This window comes from Artemia franciscana, chromosome 4 (genome assembly GCF_032884065.1).
Source record: "Artemia franciscana chromosome 4, ASM3288406v1, whole genome shotgun sequence".
NCBI lineage: Eukaryota > Metazoa > Arthropoda > Branchiopoda > Anostraca > Artemiidae > Artemia > Artemia franciscana.
In genome coordinates this window covers 59,504,046-59,528,807 of record NC_088866.1, presented here as the reverse complement: position 1 = coordinate 59,528,807, position 24,762 = coordinate 59,504,046, and the positions used below count along the sequence as shown (strand labels likewise).

At 35.0% G+C, this 24,762-nt stretch overlaps 1 protein-coding gene across 2 annotated transcripts in view; it reads right to left on the bottom strand.

Moving 5' to 3' along the window:
- Positions 1–24,762, bottom strand: part of LOC136026673 (xyloside xylosyltransferase 1-like) — a 51,575-nt gene that overhangs the window by 19,397 nt on the left and 7,416 nt on the right. For both annotated transcript variants that reach the window (XM_065703414.1, XM_065703413.1), the window contains exon 3: positions 16,295–16,645. In XM_065703414.1, coding sequence (XP_065559486.1) covers positions 16,295–16,645 — 351 coding nt within the window. The remainder of the gene's footprint in view (positions 1–16,294; positions 16,646–24,762) is intronic.

The following is a 24,762-nucleotide window of genomic DNA, read 5'->3' as shown; positions in this document are numbered from 1 at the left end:
TCACTACCTTGCTCATTTGTCATTTGACAAAACCAATTATTTCCTAAAATGCTGCTTACTTCTTACCAAAAAACAGTTAGTAAGTAGAATGGTGCTAGTGGTACTGCCCTGCCATATCCCATATTTCAAATTTTATTAAACAAAAAAAATTCTCATCTGATATTACAAGCATTTAATAATTTTTCTTGAAGTTTTTATTAACAAGTAGCATAGCCTTAATAAGACTAGAATTGACCTCAAAACGAAATATCCACCAAAATTGTTAATAACTTTTTATTCTTTAAATTCTTTTTTTTTCTTAACTTATCAGTAATAAACATTATATGAAACTAAAAGCTGCATTGCTCCAATCTTCAAAATAAATATATAAATAATAATTCTGACATAGTATATCATCATTATGTGTAAAAACACATACTTTTTATTCTTTTATTGATAATTGCTCAATTATACCTCTCTAATAGTTGCATCTTGCCCTGTAACCAACAAGGCTATAAGCATTAACAAAATCTAAATCAAATGTTTGGCTGAGCATTGTAACTAGTATATTACATGGGCAATGATTCAAGTTATAAATAATTCAAATTTTAAAAAAATAATAAAATAGACCAAATTCTGGTTAATCTATTAAAAACACAAATACTTAAAAAATAAGTACAATCAAGAGAATTACTTTTGAACATGACTAACTGAAGTTAATTTTATAAAGAAAATTGAAGAAATGATAGCAAAACAAAAAGAAAGGATATCCCGCTTTCTAACCATTCCCAAACACAAATATATAAAATTTATTGATAATTCGATAAAAAATGGCTGAAATTGACAGAGTCATAGGGTTAAAAAGAACGACGAAAGAGATCAATAAATGAAAACCAAAGCTCTTCAATAAATCATATAAAGACCCCTGACACAAAGAAACCCCCCCCCCTAAGCCCCAACTATAAAAAAAACTAAACCGCCTTCAAAAGAAAAAAAGCTTTATGATGGAAATTGCGCACTATTAAATAAAATACCAAATATATGGAAATTTGTCAAGGGATCGTGACGAAAACAGATATTATTATAACAGATTATAAAAAGGTAAAAGACCCATCTAGGACAAAACCGACCGATATCAAAACGACTTCGATCTAATCTTCTATAAATATTCCTGAAAATCAATCAGAAACCGTGCCAACTGAAATTCAACCAACTTAAATCGAATCAAACATAGTAACACGGAGAAATAATACACTAGGTATAGTAAAAGGAAGCGAAGGTATAAAAGTAACGTCAAACTCTTCTAATAATGCTAGCAGACCGATATACAGAATCAAATGCCGATACTTTGTAGTAAGGTAAACACTACAAAAACAATAGAGTGAAATAATGCAATCTCCCCAAAACTCAATGCTACAAACAAAAATAATATAGAGGCAACCACTGTGAAAGTGGTAGAAGCCTCAAAATGTATCTCGAAGAAATATTCCACCACGCTTACCTTCTGGTAATTCCAAACTCCAAAAAAATAGTACAACCAAAACTAAACATACAACCTCAACAAATATGGAAGACACCATCCCCACAAAAATACCACACACTGACCAAAAACCAATGAAATTGGATATCTGAATTTCAGAGACTACCGCAAAATATTCCGTGACACACTAAGAACGAGTGAAAACTATAACAAAATCCTATTAACACTAGGGTGACCAGTAAAATCCATTATAAAGACACGGACACCCTCAAAAAAGAAAGAATACAAGTCATTGTGACAGTCCCTATTATTGACACTGACTATAGTAGAACGGAATGCATGGATGGACGCAAGAATTGTCCAAATGAAAAATTTAGAAGAGAGTGTTGGACAATTGACGGTAAAATAGCCTGTGCACGATTGCCAATGGCTTAAGAAACGTCAAAGAATGATTTAAAACTTATCACACATTTAATTATATAAAACGCATTAAAAATACCTACTTACAAAGTCTTCTTATTACTTTACAGGCAAATATTGGAAGCTTTATTCGAACTATTTAATACAGAAATACAAAAATTTAAACAAAGCACAACGAGAATACTTGAAGTATTTTTACAGAAGTAAATATCGAAGATTGACAAGGCTAATTCCAATCATTGGCAAACATGGTTTTGGTAAACTAGCTTATTCGGCTTGTCCACTGAAGAAGATTTAAAAATAGTAAGAAAAAAATGTGAAAATCTCATACATAGACATGAATACCACGCTATACTAGCAAAAATACAAGCAAGCAAAGCCAGCTATCAAAAAGACAAAATTGAGACGAATTAAAGAAAAATCAAAAACCGTCCAAACCATAAATTATTCAAAAAACGAAGTTGATTGAGTTATATCTTATTCAAGCTTAACGATGATTTCAATATAAAATCGTGGCCCAAACAGAAGTTCTGTTAGTGATTCTTGGGACTATAAATGTAAGACATAAAATTCACGCTAGAGTGTTCCTCCGTATTCTCTACCATAGTACCCGAGGGAGATGATAAAACAAGAGATGAAAAAAAGCATTACTAGGGGGCATTATTGAACCTTCCAATAATTAACTGTCTTTCCCTGCAGTTCCTGTAAAAGAAAGTATGGCAAATGGAGGTTTGCATTAACTATAGAGAGATGAATTCCAAACAAGAAAATTAACACCTATCCTATACCGCAACATGATTAAATACTGGAAAACTTAGAGACTATCGAAAAGCGTAGAGGGTCAAGATGACTAGTTGTTTGGTCAAGGAAAATACATTCTGGACTCCATTTGACCATTACCAATTGCTAATGATTTTTTTAGGGCTGGTAGATGCATTCACCAGTTTCCATCAGATGATTGATGAAGTCTTGAAAGAACACCCTCGTGCTCAATTTTACTTCAATGACATAATTGTTTTCGGTGACAAGTTAGTAGAGCATCAAATTTACCTCAGAGAAATATTAAAACTTCTCAAAAAAATGAACCTAAAAATCAGACTCAGAAAAGGTATGTTTGGTTATAGAAAAGTAAAATACTTTGGACACATCATAAAAGCCTTGCCAAATGTCAAAGAGGAAGGGCGACTATTGAAATGATTTATGTTACAGGGGGCTTATTTTAGATAGAAAATGTGGGAAATTAAACTTAAGAGGACGTCATAGGAATAAAATATGTGAGGGATTAGAACTGAAGAAGAATGTTAATAATGCTTATTATTCTTTGTAACAGAAACATCTTAGGGGTGGATGAGTTTTACTTTATCGCACAGATTTCCTAAGGGAATTATGCCTGGTGTCTGGTTTGATAAATAAAATTCACTTACACACAAATTTTCGGGCAGATGTACTTAAGCAAATTGTGTGTTGGAACACATTCACTCAGTCTTATATGTAAAATATTGTCTGAGCAATTCACTAGCTGAGTCTTGGCACTGACTGACTTAAGAAACACGGTCCTTTTCGTATTGTATCAACTCTTTTGAGGATGTTTGACTTCCCTCTAACCAGATGTCCAAGCCAGAATCTCACGGTTTTGCAATTGGGTTTCCCATAAACCCAAAGGTACAATGGGTGCATTGGGAGCATTGGTTTCCATGATTATGCAATTTCGGTCCTAATGAGGTATTGTGTTATTTTGACATTAACTGAATGAAGGTTTAAAGTAAAAAGAGATAACTTCAAGATTTATTTGACATATGCTAAAACTTATGAAACATATATTCGGCATATAATTAACATTTGCTTTAAAATTCGTCATGAATTCTACTTAAGTCAAAAAATCAGTAAAAGGTAGTTTTTCTTATCATGCTATTCGTTTGATTACTCTTAGGATAGTTCTCAGATGGGTAATGCCTGTTGATAAACAAGTTTTTTGAATGGAACACATTCTTTTAATTCCTGGACGTCTGCTAGTGCATATTAACTTCTGTCCTGATCAATCAGCATTTATTCTGCTTCTGGTAGGATGCTGATGAAGGAGTTAGTCTGTTTAATGTAAACGGGAAAGGTAAATATTTTGTATAAATCGTATATGGACTGTTGATTGATTAGAGAAATTGTTACTACTGCGAAAAGCTGTTCATTAATTTTGGTGATATGCACCTTAAGTTTGGTATAGTATAGAAATAACTTAGAAACGTTTGGTTCCTCTGGAAAATGGAGAAAAAATTTAAGTGGCTTTTTGTTTTATTTAGAATATTATTCAGGCTTGAAGGGTCTACTAAGTCGTAAGACAGGATTCTTCCCGGTTGTTCAAATAGTGCGAACTATAACTTATTGACATCAGTGAAAAGGTTTAACAATGATATTTCACCTATATCAACTGAAATGATCGTTAATTTTGAATGAGCAATAAATCAATAACTACCCAAACCATGAATTATTCCAAAGAATAATTCATAAATACATCGAAATGTCACAGAACTACACCTCATATTTGCAAACAGTTTTTTTTTTAATATTCAAAGCTAACGAAAAGCATATACCACTTCTTTATACCCCTTCTTCAAGATCGTCATCTCGATAGTTCCAAACGTTCTTTAAATCCTAAATATTTATTTTTCATAACATCTATGACCTTTTTTTACATTGAAGGATAATAATATCCGCTTTTTGCAGAATCTATGTGCTGAACATTATACTGAACATTACTGAACATATACTGAACATATACTGAACATTATTATTAATCAATTATATGTTCTGTGTTAGTAGTTCGTTTTTAGAATAAAAATTTTTAAAGAATATATTGCTTCTCGTTAGCTTTGAATATTAAATAAAACTGTTTGCAAATATGAGGTGTAGTTCTGTGACATTTCAATGTATTTTTCAAACCTTAGTTTTAATTCATCCAGAGAAATAAATTCATACGTAATCTAAAATAAAACTAAAGAACATTAAAAATTTTACAATTTTCAACATTATATTTTAAATTCTTGAACCTCACTATTTCAACTACCATGTCTTGGACTTCATTTTAAGGAAAGATTATTTTCTTATTACCAATCAATTACTAAGAAAATGGAAAAACCTGATGACCCATGATTGGAATTTATAATCATTATTTAAAGATTAATTATTAATTTTTAAAGAGGAAAAGCAGGGAAAAACTATGTGATCAAAAACCACCCAAACCATGAATTATTCAAAAGAATAATTCATGGATTGGGCGGTTTTTGATTTTTTTGGAATTCGTTTCAATTTTGTCTTTTTAATAGCTGGCTTTTCTTGCTTGTATTTTTTGATCATATAGCGTCGCATTCATGACTGTGTTCCGGATTTTCACATTTTCTCTTACTATTTTTCTTGAATCTTCAGTAGACAAGCCGAATAAACGAGTTTACCAATACCATGTTCGCCAATGATTGGAATTAGTCTTGTCAACCTTCAATATTTACTTCTGCAAAAAAATAATTCAAGTATTCTCGTTGTGCTTTGCTTAAGTTTTTGCATTTCTGTATTAAAAAGTTCGAATAACGCTTCCAAGATTTGCCTGCATAGTAATAGGAAGGCTTTGTAAGTAGGTATTTTTAATGGGTTTTGTATAATTAAATCTTTGACAACTTTTTAATCATTCTTTGACGTTTCTTAAGCCATTACCAATCGTGCACAGGTTATTTTACCGTCAATTGCCCAACACTCTCTTCTAAATTTTTCATTTGGACAATTTTTGCGTCCAACCATGCATACCGTTCTACTATAGTCAGTGTCAACAACAAGGAGTGTCACATAGACTTGTACTCTTCCTTTTTTTGAGAGTGTCCATGCCTTTCTAATGGATATTAATGGCTACCCTACTGTTATTAGGATTTTGTTATTATTTTCACTCGTTCTTAGTGTGTCACGGAATATTTTGTGGTAGTCTCTGAAATTGAGATATCTGATTCCATTGGTTTTTGGTCAGTATTTGGTATTGTTAGGAGGAAGGTGTCTTCCATATTTGTTGAGGTTGTATATTTAGTTTTGGATGTATTATTTCGTTTGGAGTTAGGACTTCCCAGAAGGTCAGCGTGGTCGAATATTTCATAGAGATACATTTTGAGGCTTCTGTTGCTTTTATAGTGGTTGTCTCTATATTATTTTTGTTTTTAACAGAGAGTTTTAGGGAGATTGTATTGTTTACCAAAAAGAGTAATCTGCTCCACAAACCTACGGACATTTCAAGAAGGAAGTTGATGAATATTATTCAAGTGACATTTTCTCCTTATGTGAATTTAGAAGAAAGGCAAATTGAGATTTTTGTTTTGTAGAGGCTTAACGGCCTGCCATGAAATTTGCGAATATATTCATTTTATTTATATTCACTCTATTCTTGTTGTAGCGTTCACCTTTCTACAAAGTATTGGCATTTAAATCTGTTTATTGGTTTACTAGCATTATTAGTAGAATTTGACGTTACTTCTATACCTTCGGTACCTTTTTACTATATCTGGTATTTTACTATATCTTTACTATATCTGGTATTTTTACTATATGCGATAGATTACATCGGGGTCGGCTTGATGTCAGTCGGTTTTGTCCCAGATGGATCTTTTACCTTTTTTTGTTTTTAATCGAATATACTGAATAATATTTGTTTTCTCCACAATCCCTTGACAAATTTCCATATATTCGGTATTTCATTTAATAGTGCGCACTTTCCATCATGAAGCTTTTTTTTGAAGGGGGTTTTGTTGTTTTTTATAGTTGGGGTTTAGGGGGTTTCTTTGTATCAGGGGTCTTTATATGATTTATTGAAGAGCTTTGATTTTCATTTATTGATCTCTTTCGTCGTTCTTTTTTAACCCTATGGCTCTGTTGATTTCAGCCATTTTCTTATCAAAATTTTCTATTATTTTTATTAAGTTGAGTTTGGGAATGGTAAGAGCGGGATATCCTTTCTTTCTTTATGTGCATCCTTACTTGATTGCAATCCCTCGTCTGATCTTAGGAATTTGAAGAATGATTCCTTTAGTTTCCTTAGTATTTTTCTCCAGTCTTATTACTTATTGGAATAATAATTCGTATGGTTTATGGTCTAGTTACAAGAATATTTTTCATGCCTTGTAGCTGGCTAAAAGTGAATTCTCATTCTTAAATATTACTTCATGTTTTACGATGTCCTGTGAATTTGTATCAATAAAAATGGCTCATCAAAATCGTTATGATCTTCATTTTACTTTATAAAATTAACTTCAGTTAGTTATGTTCAAAAGTAATTCTCTTGATTGTACGAATTTTTTGAGTATTTATGTTTTGAATATATTATTCAGAATGTGGTCTATTTTATTATTTATTTTGAAAAATGAATTGTTTATAAGTTGGATTATTGCCTATGTAAAATACTAGTTACAATGCTCAGCCGAACATTCAATTTTGTGCTTGTTAATGCTTATAGCCTTGTTGGTTATAGGGCAAGATGCAGCAATTAGAGAGGTACAGTTGAGCAATTGTCAATAAAAGAACAAAAAGCATGTGTATGCACACATAATGATCATATACTATGTCATAAACATTATTTATATATTTATTTTGAAGATTGGGGCAATGTAGCCTTCAGTTTCACTTGATGTATACTAGTAACGAATTAAGAAAAAAAGGTAAAACTTAAAGGATAATACGTTATTAACCATTTTGGTTGATATTTCGTTTTGAGGTTAACTCGAGTCTAATGGGGACTATGCTACTTGTTATTAAAAAACTTAAAGAAAAATGATTTAATGTTAGTAATATCAGTTGAGAATTGTTTTTATTTAATAAAATTTAAAATGTAGGATATAGCAGGGGAGTAACACTAGCACCATACATCTTACTATCTTTGTTTTTTGTAAAAGGTAAGCAGCGTCTTAGGAAATAATGGGTTTTGTCAACTGACAAATGAGACAAGGTAGTGACTTATAATTCTTGGGAACTCTTCTATTGATTTTAGAAGATCTTGGAGTTTTACCACGAATGACAAGTTCCAGGACAAAAAAATCATGCACAACCACAATTGGTGGTTTCAAACCTCTGCTTCTGAGCTGGTACCACTATGTTCTCTTGATGATTTTTGTCTTGCCAAAGATGATTTTTCTGCCTCTGGTTGCTCCTTGACGTTAAATGGAAGTACATTATCTTCGAATCTTGGACAGATCTTTGACTCTACTGTTCCTCCAGGGAGGTATCATGTGCAATCCATGGGATGTAATGTCAGAAAACTGACGGTTCGTTCAATTTTGTGGTCTTCTGCCGTATCGCCATTTAAAGTTTCCTGAGAGATAAAGAAAACTCATTAAAACCATTATGGGTCTACAATGATGTATTCATGTCTGACTCGATTGTTTAAAGTAGCATTTGCCCATTGTACTGAGGCTTCAACACGTATCTTGGCTGGGGGGTTGACAGTTGTTTCACCAGAATAGTTGCATATACCCTCTTCCCTTTTTGCCTCTTGGGTTTGGTGTTTGCCTCTCCCACATTACTTTGTTGTATGTGAAACTGAGTTAGGGTGGTAATACCAACGTATTGGTTACAACTTGTATAATATGTCTTACATATCAGCAATCTGTTGAGATTTAGTGATAGTTCCCTTTATTCAAGTTACCTCCTTCATCAATGGGTATATAGACTTGTCTCAGTTATAGGCCTTTCTGGTGCATTTGCTCAAGGCTGTTCAACTACTCTGAGCTACAAAAACCCTAAAGTATGAGTTAGAAGTTGTAATGAAATGTTCAATTCCAATTTTTCTAGAATCTGATTTAAATGGCTAGACAGGTTTTATTTTACCATTCTTTGCCACTCCACCTTCTGAAAAGAGAGCCATTGTTTGCTGTGGTATTCAGGTAGTCCCCGTATTTGGTATAGGACTTGCCTGAGTGCTTGCTAACATGTCTAAATCATCTTAAAAAAGTCTAGCTACTGAAAACGAAGCTCTTGAGAATCGATGTTTTGACCTTGTCAAACCTGCTGGGTAGGCACGTGAAATCTAAGTGGATAGGTTGGCTGCTAGCCTGAAAGCCCACGTGGCTTGAGGTTAATTGCAGTTAGTTTCAGTACTTGTGAAAGCTTCTAAATAGGCCTCCACGTCATCACCTTCTCTCAGTGAGGCTGTATATAAAGTCATGGCTCCTGATTAAGTGACGGTCCAGAAGCTACTTTCTCAGAGCCTTGAGTCGGATTGTTCAGCTTCAACTCTGCCATTGAAGCTTTTCCAAATGCTTTCTTATTTTTTTTCATAACGGCTTTTGTTGACTGAGCCACTAATTGCTAGAAGCCTTCTAAAAACAACTTTTAGAAAGTTTGGTTCATCATGAGGGATATATCTTGATCTCCCCTTTCAGAAAAATGCATATTTATTGACCTTGTACATTAAGGAACTAAAGTAAGTCCATGGAGATCCAGCTTTTCCGAATGTTTTTTTCTTTTCCTTTGTGAACACCAGCAAATTTTAAGGGCTTCATTCAGGGGTCTCAAATTACAGCTCTACCTAGAATTGGAGCTAAAATGTATAAAGCAAGATGGGGTTTTTCTTTGAAAGAGAACTCGGAAAGAGAAATACGTTAGAAACTGAAAAACTAAAAAATATTAATGTTTTGAAGTGAACCCGGAGACATAACTAGGAAGGACATTATAGAGAAATCATAAAAAAAGACTTAAAAGGGATTGTTGTTCTAAAGTGAACATGGAAACAAAAATCAGAAACGAAAATGCGAATTGGGCTTTTTGTTTGGAAGTGGATCCGGGAGAAGAAATTTGAAGGAAGTAATCCACAAAATATTTAAAATCCTTTTTTTATATACTTTTTCTAGTGATTTATTCTCTTCACTTAGTACGTACTCCCTTGTGAAGCCAGACCGTGAAAAAACTCATATAAGCTATTAGCAGTTGACATGGGTGCATAACAGTGTTTTTTTTTTTGGAGGAGTGGGATTTTAGAGTGATATTTGTAAATACTTATAAATAAGATTTACCTCAAGGGCTAGCTTCAGAGAGCTTTCGAAGGCTGTATTTTTATATACGCTTTAGATTTATATATCATGCTTTACTTTCAATTGAAGGTTCAATTTTAAAATAATTCATGGATAATTAATTGATTGAAATTTCATTTCTCCTTTATACCCCTTCTTCAAGATCGTCATCTCGATAGTTCCAAACGTTCTTAAAATCCTAAATATTTATTTTTCATATCATCTATGACCTTTTTTTTACATTGAAGGATAATAATATCCGATTTTTGCAGAATCTATGTGCTGAACATTATACTGAACATTACTGAACATATACTGAACATTATCATTAATCAATTATATGTTCTTTGTTAGTAGTTCGTTTTTAGAATAAAAATTTTTAAAGAATATATTGCTTCTCGTTAGCTTTGAATATTAAAAAAAACTGTTTGCAAATATGAGCCAAGTAAAAGTTCATTGTGCCCCTCCCCTCTTCTTCTGAGTGGCTAAGGGAAGCTAGGTAACGTAAGTTTTAATTGTTATGATAAGGATTAGACTCTAATGGTGAACAATGGGTAGAGAAGGAACTAATGAAAAAAGAAGTGAATCCCAGAAAACGTTTAAAGTATAATTTAAATAGTAGCAATATAACCTGGACACAACATTTTGAAAGCTCAATTGCAAATTTTAATTTTATAAACAAAACAAAGAAGAATAAATGAATTCAAGGCTATTTCAAAGAGATTATTAAAGAAATTCATTCATGAATTTAATTCATTCTTCCAAGTTCGCTAGTGTGGCTAATAATAAAACAACGGATATGTCACAAAAATCAGAAACTAAGTTCTGTGGTTTACTAAAATTGAAATTGCACAAACAATAAGTTTGTTTATTTGTCAAACCTACATGATATATTTTACCTAGACAACATTGGAACCTTCAAACCAATCATAAAAAAGGAAACACCTAAAAATTTTGTGTTATGATTATGTTTTATTTTTTGGGCAAGGCTTAGAAAATTGTGTTGCTGAAGGATGTACTGTGATCGTTTCAGATCACTGCTGAGTCATAAACAAAAATTTAAAAAGCAGCAAAGAATGTCTTGCGTTTTTTATGCTTCAATTAAACTCTTCATCTATCTCTATCCAAATTTTCTCCTTATATGTGTGTTGAAAACAAAATTGAGTTAACAAAAGAAATAGTTGATTATCTTCTGTGGCTGTAATGCATAATTATGTAACATTCATGGTAAGAAAATCAAAGCTATTTGGGTTGTATCAAAAGTGTTGGATCAAAAAGGCACGATTCCTTATTACAGCTTGTGGTAGAGATCTCTAAAACAGCGGAAGTTTTGAGATCATTAGGAGCTGGGAAGAAAGCACAACCGCAGCAAAAGAAAAATCCTGATTGACTGAAGTCACATCCTCCTATTTAGTAGTAACCATTTATATACATATTAACACATCTAAACGTATTTTACTGCTTTGTCGACGGTTTCAAAACCTTAGACCTTGTGTTTGCTGTAAGGTATGTTAAAGACTTTTTTACCTAACTCAAGGTCAAGCACCAGGAGAATAAAATCGACTTTGAAAAAATATGATAACTTAACTAAAGCTGTGACCAAGGTAGGCTTAGAAATGATTGGCCCAAAATAGCTAAAAAGCAAAAAAATTGAATCAATGTGGCATTCCATTCACACGAGGGACATTATACACGATCAGTCTTTATTCTTCCCATACAAACGATTATTTTAGACTAAGAAAGCTCTGTCTTAGTAGTAACACATACAATTTTTAAGCTCAGCACTTTCTTGCCAAAAAACTGATAGAATTTAACAAACATCTAATACGAATTTTTGTTAAAAAAAAAAAAATTGTTCTGACACGATTCAAGACTTTTTAGTGCGATACCGGTCAGTAGTTGTTTCTCCCTTTCGATCGGCTTGTGAATCCTTCTGACCAAATAGAGCAAACCCGCCAGCACACCTCATAGCGGTGAGAGGGTGTAAACGTCACCTAGCTTCACGCCAAGCGAAGTGACGGCCAGCGTGCTCCGGGTGACCCGCAGGACTGGGGACCCTGCGGTTAATCATACCCAAGAAACATCCAGAATTATGTTGAATATGTCTAATATGAGAGCAAATTTGGCTACGGCATTCCCGGCATTAAGCGATGCATCGAGGCTGGCGACCTTGTCGAAAAGTGAGCTAGCTACCATACTATCAAGGAGACATGGCCTGAATATCGGCTGCTGGAACCTCTGTTCCATCGAATGTTCACTAACGCAAGCCTTCGTAGCTGAAGAATTTTATTTATATAACCTGGACATACTCTGTGTTTCAGAGACAAGATTAAATGGACAAATGACACTTGACCTAACAGCCCCTTCGGGTAAAAAGGCCATACTATTCAATTCTGGCCCAATGGATGGATCCGGCCTCGCAGGAGTGGGAATAATCATGACACCCAAGATCGCATCGAGACTCCTTGACTATGAAGCAGTGTCTGACAGAATTGTGAAGGCCCGTTTAAAAGGTCAGAGTAATAACCTGACAATACTATCTGTATATGCCCCTATTCGTGACGTCCCTGACCACTTGAAAGACAAATTCTATGCTGACCTCCAAATGACTATGAATAAAATTCCTCGTAAGGACATCCTCGTGATCGGTGGTGACTTCAATGCCAGGGTTGGCACGAGACTAAACGATTCTGAATGGGCCATTGACAACCACGGTTTGGGTGACCGGTGCATTAACGGAGTTAGACTTCTCATGTTCGCTATGCTGAATAATCTCAGTGTGGCTAATACATGGTTTAAACACAAACCTTGCCACACTTACACTTGGAGATCCCGAGATGGTAGAACCCGCGCCCAAATTGACTATTTACTCGTTTCTTGTTGCTGGAAGTCAATGATTAAAGACTCGAGAGCATACAGAGGGGTGGAAACTGGATCAAAAAGTGGATCCGATCATTTATTACTAAAATGAAAAGTTAGATTCAGACTCAGCTCCAAAATAGTATCTGCACCTAGACGCATAATAGACACAACGAAACTCAAACTCCCTGAAATCAAAGAGACCTTTATGCTCAAATTTACAAACCGTTTCACGGCGTTGCAAGATAATGACCGAGAATTTAAGACCAATCAAGCAATTTCTGAGACCGAAACAAGTGCCATTACCGAACAAGATAATTTTAACCCATCACTAAATATAGAAAAGCGCTGGATCAAGTTCCGAAATCAAGTGAAAGAGGCAGCTACAGAAATTTTCGGAGTAAGGGACAAAAAATCCAAAAGATGGATTTCTCAGAAGACAATAGAACTCTCTGTAAGGAAGAAACAAATGACTGATAAACACTCTGCTTCTTTTAAAGCACTCCGCCAAGAATGTCACAAATCTGCTAAGGCAGACAAACAAACATATTGGTCAAATGTATCCTGTGAAATGGAAAAAGCTGCTGCACGCAATGATTCATGGAAACTCTACCAGCTCCTAGGAGAATCAACCGGGAAAAAGAAGCAAAGATCTACCACCACGCTACTTAGTAAGGGCAACAAGTTTCTCACGAGCAAAGAAGATCGCATCGAACGATGGCGTGCTCACTTCCAGGAGCTTCTTCACCCATCAGAAAATGACCACAGCCAACCCATTCCATTCCACAGCAGTTCTGAGTCACCATTCGTGTATAAGGATTGCAATATCGCCTCTCCAAGCAGAGAAGAAATTATTCATGCCGTAAAACTATTAAAAAATAATAAAAGCCCTTGCATTGACGAATTACCAGCTGAACTTCTCAAGGCCCTTCCAGAAGCGGTTATCGACGAGCTCCACAACTTACTCACAGATGTCTGGGTCAACAAATACATTCCTGAAGAGTGGAGGACCTCTATAATAATTCCTGTATTTAAGAAAGGGGATCGAGCCGATTGTAAAAATTATAGAGAAATTTCCCTGATACCCATTTCTGCAAAAGTTTTCACAATAATATTATTAAAAAGGTTCAGAAATATTAGAAATGATCGGACGAGGCCAAATCAAGCAGGATTCAGACCTGGTATGGGATGTTGCGATCATATTTTTAGCCTGAGACAGATCCTTGAACACCGCCTTATACACCAGCAGGAAACAATACAAGTCTTTATCGACTTTGTAACGGCTTTTGACTCGGTAAAGAGAAATGCCATCTGGGATGCAGTGAGGGATGATGGAGTACCCGAAAAGATAGTCCGTTTAATTAAGGCGTATTACGCGGGAACGAGGGCATTATAAGAACTGACGGAGAAATCTCAAAAGAAATATCAATTGACAAAGGAGTGCAAAAGGGTTGTGCCTTATCGCCTATTTTATTAAACTTTGTCATTGACCAGATCATGAAGACTCTTGACAAATACAAAGGTGTGACAATCAGTCCAGCACTATCAATAACAGACCTTGATTACGCTGATGATGTGGATATCTTGGCTGACTCGATAATAGAAGCACAGCTCATGATAGACGACATTGCTACTAGATCCCTAGCTACTGGACTAAAGATCAGCCAATCAAAAACAAAATCGATGCGCACCTCTGGGCTAGATGAAACTCCAATCACATTGAATGGCATCCCAATCGAGGACGTCCAGAATTTCAAATATCTAGGCTCCCTAATAAATCCCAAGGGCGAAGCTCTAAGCGAAATACAAAGCCGCATCTCCGCAGCCTGGGCAGCATTCATCCAGCTTCGGAAGTGCCTCTGGCTACGAAATGAAATTTCCCTTCGAACAAAGCTCCGGATATATAACGCTTTGGTCCTCTCTGTGCTTCTTTATGGTTGCAAAACGTGGCCCCTCAGAGCTGGGGAAGCTAATAACCTGAATGTCTTTCACCACAAGTGTCTTCGCTGTATTCTTGGCCTGCGTCTCTCTGACCTCGTCCGTAACGATGTCATTAGAAGAAGATGTGGTGATATACCACTTGTCTCTGATGTTGTCAAAGCGAGACGTCTACGATGGTTCGGGCATACACTGTGCCGACCAGATGACTCGTTCAGCAAACAGTGCTTGAAATGCCAACCCCATGCGCACTGGAAAATGAAGGCCGGAGGACAAAAAAAGACATGGTTATCAACAGTTAGAGCCGACCTCGAGCCAATGGGAGGTTTCAAGAAGCACGGGCACCGATGGAATAGACAATGGATCCAGTTGATCGAGCCAATCGCACTTGAAAGAGAGCAATGGAGAGAGGCATGTCGACAAATTCTGGATGCCACGATGGGCCTGGACAAGGCTCGAACGTGACCCAAGTACAAGTAAGTCTGACCAAATAATTATCAGTATAGAAACTTTGGTGGGTTTGTCAGATAAGGGCCTACCCATAATGAAACACTGAAACATAGCCTGAAACACTATGGGAGAGTTTTCAGAAACACCACCGCAAGGCTCATATTTTCAAAAATTTTCATTGTTACACATCTGCATGGAAGAATTTCTCATTGCAGCACCAGTTAAGAGGCTATTGTACCTTGAAAAGATGAAAACTTGGCTAAGAAACAAAATAGCACACCTATCAGAAATTTTCTTTTTCTCTTCATAATTTTATCATAAACTTGAAAAGCATTATTGATAGATGCTCTTATAATAAAAATATAAGGTTAGGATATAATTTTGATAGTGTCTATAAATATGGTTTTATGAATATATTTACAGATCTGATAAGTGAATATAAGAGAGAAGCAGAGACATGCAACATTCAATGTCAGTATAAACGTTAGGCTTGATTTAGAATAAAAATTATTTGAAGCAGTTCACCCTATTCCAATTCTTAAGATTCGAATATCACTGAAAATTAAAAGCAATTTTAATATATCTACATATATATATATATATATATATATATATATATATATATATATATATATATATATATATATATATATATATATATATATATATATATATATATATATATATATATATATATATATATATATATATATATATATATATATATATATATATATATATATATATATATATATATATATATATATATATATATATATATATATATATATATATATATATATATATATATATATATATATATATATATATATATATGTATATATATATATATATATATATATATATATATATATATATATATATATATATATATATATATATATATATATATATATATATATATATATATATATATACATAAGATGCTAGGAATATATTAAAAAACAATAGTATTTTCAGACAGAATGTAAAAAATCTTTCACTACGTTTTGCTAACACAGCATTTTTCTTTTCATCGATTTGAAAACTTAAAATGTTCATACTTTTATTGTTTAAGTTTGCAAAAAATTTGAATCTTGGAAAAACAATGGAGAAGCAAAATATCACTATTATTCATACTTACTTGATGGCCAGGAGACGGACTACCAATACTTGTGAGCGGGTTTTTTGTCCTGTATTTTCTAAAAGCCTTCCTGTAATACGGTGTCTGATCATAAGCTACTGCAATTATCTGATTCGGGCTCATTTGCTTGAAGTGATTGAATAATTCATCAAGGGGTGATCGGAACTCCAAATCAACATCCAAAACAACTATTTTCTCATAAGTGAAAATCTTATGATATAAAGGTCGAAAATGTACGGTCACATCATGATATTTGTGATATCTATCTTTGGCGGTGTAGTTCTGTGACATTTCGATGTATTTTTCAAACCTTAGTTTTATTTCATCCAGAGAAATAAATTCATAGGTAATCTAAAATAAAACTAAAGAACATTAAAAATTTTACAATTTTCAACATTATATTTCAAATTCTTTAACCTCACTATTTCAACTACCATGTCTTGGACTTCATTTTAAGGAAAGATTATTTTCTTATTACCAATCAATTGCTAAGAAAATGGAAAAATCTGATGACCCATGATTGAAATTTATAATCATTATTTCAAGATTAATTATTAATTTTTAAAGAGGAAAAGCAGGGTCTAACCATTTATTTTATTATTTATTTTCAAATAAAAAATCTGTTTCACGACAGATTCAAAAAGACATAATTCAAAAAGTGCTTGAGCAGCCAAAAACCTTTGGTCCTTAGTTTTGTAGATTATGGGCAAGCGTTTAATTACATTGATGGAACAGCTCTAGCCAAGGTCCTTGTAGGGTATAACAGACAAATACAATAAATTTATTAGTACTTTGTACAAGAATAACACAGCTGCAGTTCAGATAGGGAATAAAGCTTACTGCTGGATCAACTTTAAATTACGGGTTAAGCAGGGATGTATTGTATCCCTCTTTATGTGGATCATTTTATGAACTTAAGGAGCACAGCGTCTTAAGAAGCACAGTAAAGGCAATGAGAAACCACTTAATCAAATTGGGCGGATTTGTTCTCCTGGACTTATATTATGCAGATAACTTAATCATCCTTGATGAAAATGTTCGCTAAAGTTATGAGCTCTTCTAAGTTTTTAAGAGCTTTTAGAACTTCAGGGATTTAGAATAGCTATAGAAATTAATCTTAAGAAGACTAAGCCACTAAGTCTAGGAATAAGCGAAGATGAGAATACAACGTTGGACAACAAAGAGATTTTGAAAAAAAAAGTTTTGAAGAATAGGAAGATAAGTCCAAACCAAGATAAGAGTTTTACAGGCTGCAGTGATGACGGCGGTCATTTAAAACTCTGAAGTGTGCGTGCTTCAAAAGTGGATGAAGATCTGCTAGATGTTTTACGGAATGATTCACTAAGGACTCTTCTTGGTGCTTGGGTGACTGAACACATTTCAAGCCGAAGGTTGTACAAAAATTGTGGTTCAATCCCTTTTTCTACAGCTAGAATGAGAGAAAGGTTACGATGGCTAGGTCACGCTTTGCGGATGACGGATGACAGATTATCAAAGACTTTCCTTTTTGGCAGTTGTCTAATGATAAATGGAAATAAGGTCGTCTGAAATTGGGGTGGATGGATGTGATACAGAAAGATTTGAAGCAAAGTGAAACTTTTTGGGAGGATGTAAAGAGGTTTTGAATACATTGGCATGGACAAGAAGCTTGCGTAGCTATGTCAACCTCAGGCGGCTTGGTGCTACGGTGAGTTCTTAGCACTAATAAAAGTACTATTAGTAGTGGTAATAGTAGGAACAGGACCAGCGGTAAAAGTGCATTGCTGTTAATAATAGTAACGGAAATGGCAGCTGTAGTACTAGGTTCATTTTTTTCTTTTGGTCAACTAAACATCCCACTTATGATACCCCTGAAGTTTCCTCTTGATACGATAAGTCTTTCCAAAAATATTTCTGATTCACCAGTATTGGGAATATGCGTGCACATAGCATGTTTTGATTTGGTTCAGCTTTGCCAAAGAATGTTTCTTCATATGTTTTTTCGAAATCCTCAGCCTTAGTAGTAGTCGCTACAGATGTATTAGTTTTTGCGGTAATAGTGGTAGTGGTGATAGCAGTTATAGTATTGGTGGAATCAGTGATAGATATAGTTGTTGTAGTAGAGTGCGAATATTGTTTTTTTGGTCAGGTGGTCATTTTTCTTATAATTTCCTGAAAAATCTGAATTAATATACTTAGTCATTCTTGATTTAAGCCCTTTTGAGACGCCATATAGATAAAACATGTTTTAGTATATACCACTTCTCTCGAAAGTCCTAGTTCAAGTTCAAGTTCAAGTTCTGTTTATTACTACATAATTCAATATAAAAAGCCAATTTGGCAGAGAGAGGGCTCGAGGCCAAATGGCAGACAATTAAATAAAATGTATGCTATAACTACATCAACATAAAATAATATCATAAATTAACCATAATCCATCCAGGTTCCAGATTCAAACCATGAGACTGATTTGGGATTTACCGCTATAAACCACACATTTATTATTTATTTACTTAATTTTTTTTTTATTTTACTTTAAACATTTTTTATGAGCATTGATTTTATTTTATTTTCAGCGTATTAATAGAAAGTTCAAGTTTGATTACATTATGATAACTTTGCCATTCCCTCAATATTGTGTTTCTCAATGAAAATCTTGATCTTCTGAAATTATCAAGGGTTGCCGGGCTTTACAAGGATTACGCGTGTTATGGTCATGATCGGAATTAGTTCCAGAAAATAGATCAGGTTCATAAAAATATTCAGGTAGGGAATTTGAATGATGTTTTTTCTTAAATAAAATAAAATGAAAAATAATAAAAGATTCAAGGGGCAATGTTCAAAAAAAGAGGAAGACTTTTAGTTGACGACTTATTAGGGCAAGAATCAGGAGATGGTACAAAAAGCTTAAGAATTTGGAGAGCTTTATTCTGCTGCCTTATCAATGGTAATATATTCGATCGAAAAGTATTCAAATATACAAGAGGACAGTAATTTAAGTAAGAATGAATTAGCGAAAATATATACACTGCAGGACATCATAAGGCAGAAAAGGTTTAAGAAGCCTGATCATACCGACGTTCCTTGCATCCTTTACCCTCAGGCAATTTATGTGCTCCTTCCAACTTAAATTCGAATCAACTATCACTCCTAGATACCGAAGATGGTGGTCTCTGCTGATCGTAGTATCACATTTTTCAATTGTTAGGGAATTAAAAGTTAGCAATGCTTTTTGAAATCCGAGAGAAAATCAGGATTTGGTTTTAGATGTATTAATACATAAATTATTCGCAGCGAACCATTCAAGCAGATATGTAAAAACTTCTTTCATTTTTAAACGTAGTACAAGTTCAATAGGACCACTAATATTGAGGGCTGTGTCATCCGCGAATAGAACGTGAGGCCGAGATCTTTCATACTACTACTACTACTACTACTAATAACTCACTGCAGCACCAAGCCGCCTGAGGCCAACACAGCTACGCACGCTCCTCCTCCAGCCTAATCTATTTAAAGCCTCCCTCTTTACACCCTCCCAAGAAGTTCCCATTTCCTTTAAATCTTTATTTATGACATCCTCCCAACCCAGACAAGGACGACCTGCTTTCCGTGTAGCCCCAGACGGTCGGCCAAAAAGGACAATCTTCGGTAATCTGTCATCCTTCATCCGTAGAACGTGGCCTAGCCATCTCAACCTTTCTTTCATTATAGCCCCAGAAAGCGGGATTGAACCACACTTTTCGTACAACCTACTGTTTGAAATACGGTCAGTCAGCCGGGTACCAAGAACAATCCGTAGGCAATTTCTCTGGAAAACATCTAGTAAATTTTCATCTGCTTTTCGGAGTGTCCATGCTTCAGAGCCATATTTGACCACTGTCATCACTGTAGCTTCCAATATTCTAATCTTGGTTTGTAGGCTTATCTTTCTATTCTTCCAAACTTTTTTTAACTGTGAAAAAACACCCTGAGCTTTAGCTATTCTACTTTTAACATCTTCACTGCTCCCACCATCTTTACTAATAATACTACCAAGGTAACTGAAGCTCCCAACCTGATCAATCTTTTCGTTACCTAAGGTCACCTGTTCATCTTCACTTATTCCTAACCTTAGTGACTCAGTCTTCTTAACATTAATTTTCAAGCCTATTTTAGCACCCTGAACTCGTAAAACCTCTAAAAATTCATTCATTTTGCTCACACTTTCATCTAATATGCTTAAATCATCAGCATAATCTAAGTCCAGGAGCGTTCTTCCTCCCCATTTGATTCCATGGTCTCCAATTGCCTTTCCTGTGCTCCTTAAGACGAAGTCCATCAAAATGATCCATATAAAGGGGGATAGAAGACAACCCTGCTTAACTCCTGATTTAATACAAAACCAGTTGCTAACCTCATTTCCTACCTTAACCGCAGCAGTATTATTCTCGTACATAGCGCAAATCACTTTAATGTATTTTTCTGGTATACCATATAACGATAAGACCTTTGTTAACGCTGTTCTAGTATAAATTAAAAATAAAAGGGGGCCAAGGATTGACCCTTGGGGAACTCCGACTTGTCCATCCAAAGAGATCAGTTCAGATCTCGTAGTATCAGCATCAACGTACTGGCTTCTCTCAGACAGAAATGACATGATCAGGTTATTAGCAGGTCCTTGAATACCGCAATTCTCAAGCTTTTTCCGTAAAATCTTATGACAGATTGTATCGAATGCCTTTTTTATGTCAATAAATATAGATACCGGAATTTCACCTCGATCAAGAGCATCATGAATATATTGCGCGACCGCTAGGATAGCTTGTTCCGTTGAATGGCTTTTCAGAAAACCGAACTGTGACTTACTAAAGTGTTTGTGTTTTTCTAGGAAATTATTTCCTTCCCTTTAAATGCACCGTTCAATAACTTTCTCAACGCGGAAAGGATTGAAATATGTCTATAATTAGATAGGTCTTTAGGGTCTCCTCCTTTGTGCAGAACAATAACACGTGCAGATTTTAAACATGATGGGAACTTCCCCCTCCTGAAACAAATATTCACAATATGCACAAGGAGGTCAGCTACATTAGCAATAATTAGTTTTAACAGTCGGGTAGATGAACCATCTATCCCTTCAGCTCCACCAGGTTTTAGAAGATTAACTATGTTTATCAGCTCTTCTTTTGAAGTCGGTGTTAAAAATAGCGAAGACAAAGAAGATGGAGGTATGTAATCTTCAAACTTATTTCTTTGTTCAGAATAATTAGCAGCTACAGACTCCTTTACCGTACGTACATCAACATTGGCAAAATGCTTATTAAACACGTTTGCTATACCATGTCTATCAGACACCAGTTCAAGACCATGATTTATAGATTCAGGAAATTTAGACATGTTTTTCTTTCCAATAATTCCATGGATAATCTCCCAAGATTTTTTGGGGGAACCCGAAGCTTCAGCAAAAAGTTTCGCATTAATGTGACGCTTATTCTGCACGGATCACTTTAGTTAAATTGTTTTTATATAATCTGAATTTCTCCTTGTTATCTTCACTTGGGTTCTCTATTCGGATTTTATAAAGTTGATTTTTTATTTTAATTGATCGGACAATCCCTTTAGAGATCCAAGGTTTTCTTGGCTCTCAGCGTCTTGATTTACTTGTTTTCGCAGGACACGCACGATCAAAAGCCTTTTCAAATTCTTGTATGAAATAATTAGTTGCTTGATCAACATTCTGATTATCTAAACACGGACTACGGTTAATATTATTTAATTGGTTTCTAAGAGATTCAATCGATTCTGCATCAAGCTTTCGAGTTTTCCGTTCAGGATGTTCTACTTTTTGCTTATCCAGTGTAACTTCTGAAAGGATTAAAAACTGATCAGAATCATCATAAATAATCACATCACATGTTTTCAGATCCAGGTTGGTGAATAAGTTATCAATTAAAGACGTGGTAGTGTTTGTGACGCGAGTAGGGATACGGCATGCAGGAAGCATTCCAGTGCTAAGGAATGGAGAAATAAATTCATTTGCTAAGCTAGAATTATTTTGAGCTTGTTTGAGTTTAGACGGAGCAAGGAGGTCGATGTTAAAATCCCCCATAAATAGTAGTTTTTTTATACCGAGTTAGCATGGAAGATAACAGTTTATCGACAGATTCCAAAAATTTGGCTGGTGACCCACAAGGCGGTCTATATAACACACAGCAAAACAGAGTTTCACTCTTAGTTTCAATTTCCACAAGGATAAATTCAAAAAGCATTTCTTCATAAAGGTTATCAAAATCCGTAATAATTTTAGTTGCCAGTTTATGTTTAACAAATATACTAATACCACCGTGTTTCCGTGTTTCTCTATTCTTAAATAAATGTTTATACCCATCTATACGAGTGAGGGGGGCAGACGACTCAGAAAGGAATGTCTCAAAAGCCCCAAAAAATATCAACTCCGTGAATAGCAAGGAACAACGACAATTGGTCAAGGCTTTTTAACAATCCCCTAAAATTAAGGGTAGCGATTCTTAAACTTCCAGGCGTAGGTCGGTATTTAGAGACATTTTCCGGTAACAAATAATTATTTTCAGGGAGGTTATCAATAAAAAAATCACGATCATCTTTACTATGGATTCCCAGCTTTGAAAAATGCTTTGCAAGATCCAGGGGACTTTTTTGGAGACGGAGTAGTTTTTTAGCGGTATTTCCCAACTCATTTAAATTACTAAATATAATGACTTACCAAAGAATCTGGGGGTTTGAATCTGGATGGATGGTTACTTACACGAGACTGTGTACCAAACAGAAAGACATGTGATGACACTGAAAAATAAGAACCAGGACAGAAACGGAACTTGATTATTTCTACTACTACTACTAGGTCTAGAAAAAAGCACAAAGAACGTTCAACAGAAACACCCATCACAGTGTTTAACTCAGTGCGTTTACTTCAATTCAACAGCTTTTGTTATCCTTTAAGATACAGCAACATCATCGTATGCAATCTATTGATCATTGCTAGCATTTCTCACTTCCAACTTTCAAGACGAACCATTTTGCTTAAGTCGAACGAATGCAAAAGACTTCGACTCGCGTATTTCTTTTGCTTTTGCCAGTAACAGGTTTCTTCGCGCGTGGAGTTCATGAGGCAGGTCAGTGCATATCCACATGCCCGATCCTTTTAGTTTCCCAACAGATTTTAGTACAGTTTGAACCTCCATTTCATTCAGGTACGAGAACATAACAGGTGGTGCTGCCTTTTTGGTGGAATTCGATGCACGAACAGACACATTGCCGAACCTCTGTTTAATTCGGAATACCCTTGTTATCTTGGGGCTGTCTTCGAGACCAAGGTGGTTTTTCATGACTTCTTCGAAATTAGCTTGTAGAGTTTCGCCATGTTTTTCTTTCGTTAGTCCGTGTAATATCAGGTTCAGCCTCCGATCTCGTACTTCTAGCTCCAAAAGTCTCTGGTTGGTCGAGTCAGTCGCTTTTATTTGAACATCTAGTGTAGATTGAAGCGCAGCGATTATTGTGTCCTTTTCTTCAATCTTAGACTTCAGTTTTATGATTTTCGATTTTAGCTGATTAAATTGCGACGCAATTTCCGCAGATAACTGATCTTTTGTTGCTGTCTGACTCACTGAGATTGCAGATAGCCTGGAATCAAGTTTAGCGACGGCCTCCTTCAAAATCTTTTCCACAAATGCCTCTGTTACCACCATTCTTGCTATAATAGCTGTTGAATTTGCTTAGAATGACATTAAACGAGACGTACTCGCAGGGGGGGCTTATTCGTTTCTCAAACGACCCCCCACCTTCAATAAATGCAGGGAGAATAATCCAGATCGCCAGAAACGTTTGATCACAAGCGAGTTGATGCGCTCTGAGTGAGTTCCGAACTGATACTCTAAGCTCCGAACTGATACCAAGAATAAATTAGGTCTTCTAAGGACCTTATGATCGCCTTTCTTATTTATAGACGTGCCAGTCTTCGTCTTCAATTAACACAGGCAATTCTTATTTTTTAATTGTCTTCAGAATCTAAGTCCGTGTCCAAGCCGGTTATTACAATTGTTATATCTCCTCACTAAAGGCCCTTTCTCTATGGCCTCAGACAGGGGAGGGTTGGGATTGAAATCCTCAAACATACAATTATGAAACTTTGAACTAATGAGTAAGAAATAGAGGTCTCAAACTTTGTTTGGATGTTTGTTTACGAAAATGATGGGCGTGGGAGGAGGGGCTGGTTGCTCTAAAATCACTTTTGGCTTTTAAAAAGGGCTCTATACTTTCCCATTTCAAATAAAATGAGCTATATTGAAGTTTATATTACCAACCTTTCATAAAAACCTTCTATGGCCCAGTGAATAAATAACAGACCTTTGTAGAAGGCTTTCGAGAGTTGTCCAAGCCCTCTAGGCATATTTGTGTGTTTTTGGATGCTTTTAAAAAAATGGCAAACTCACACTTTCAATGGTCCCGTTTGGTGAAAGTAAGGGTAGTTGGGAGGG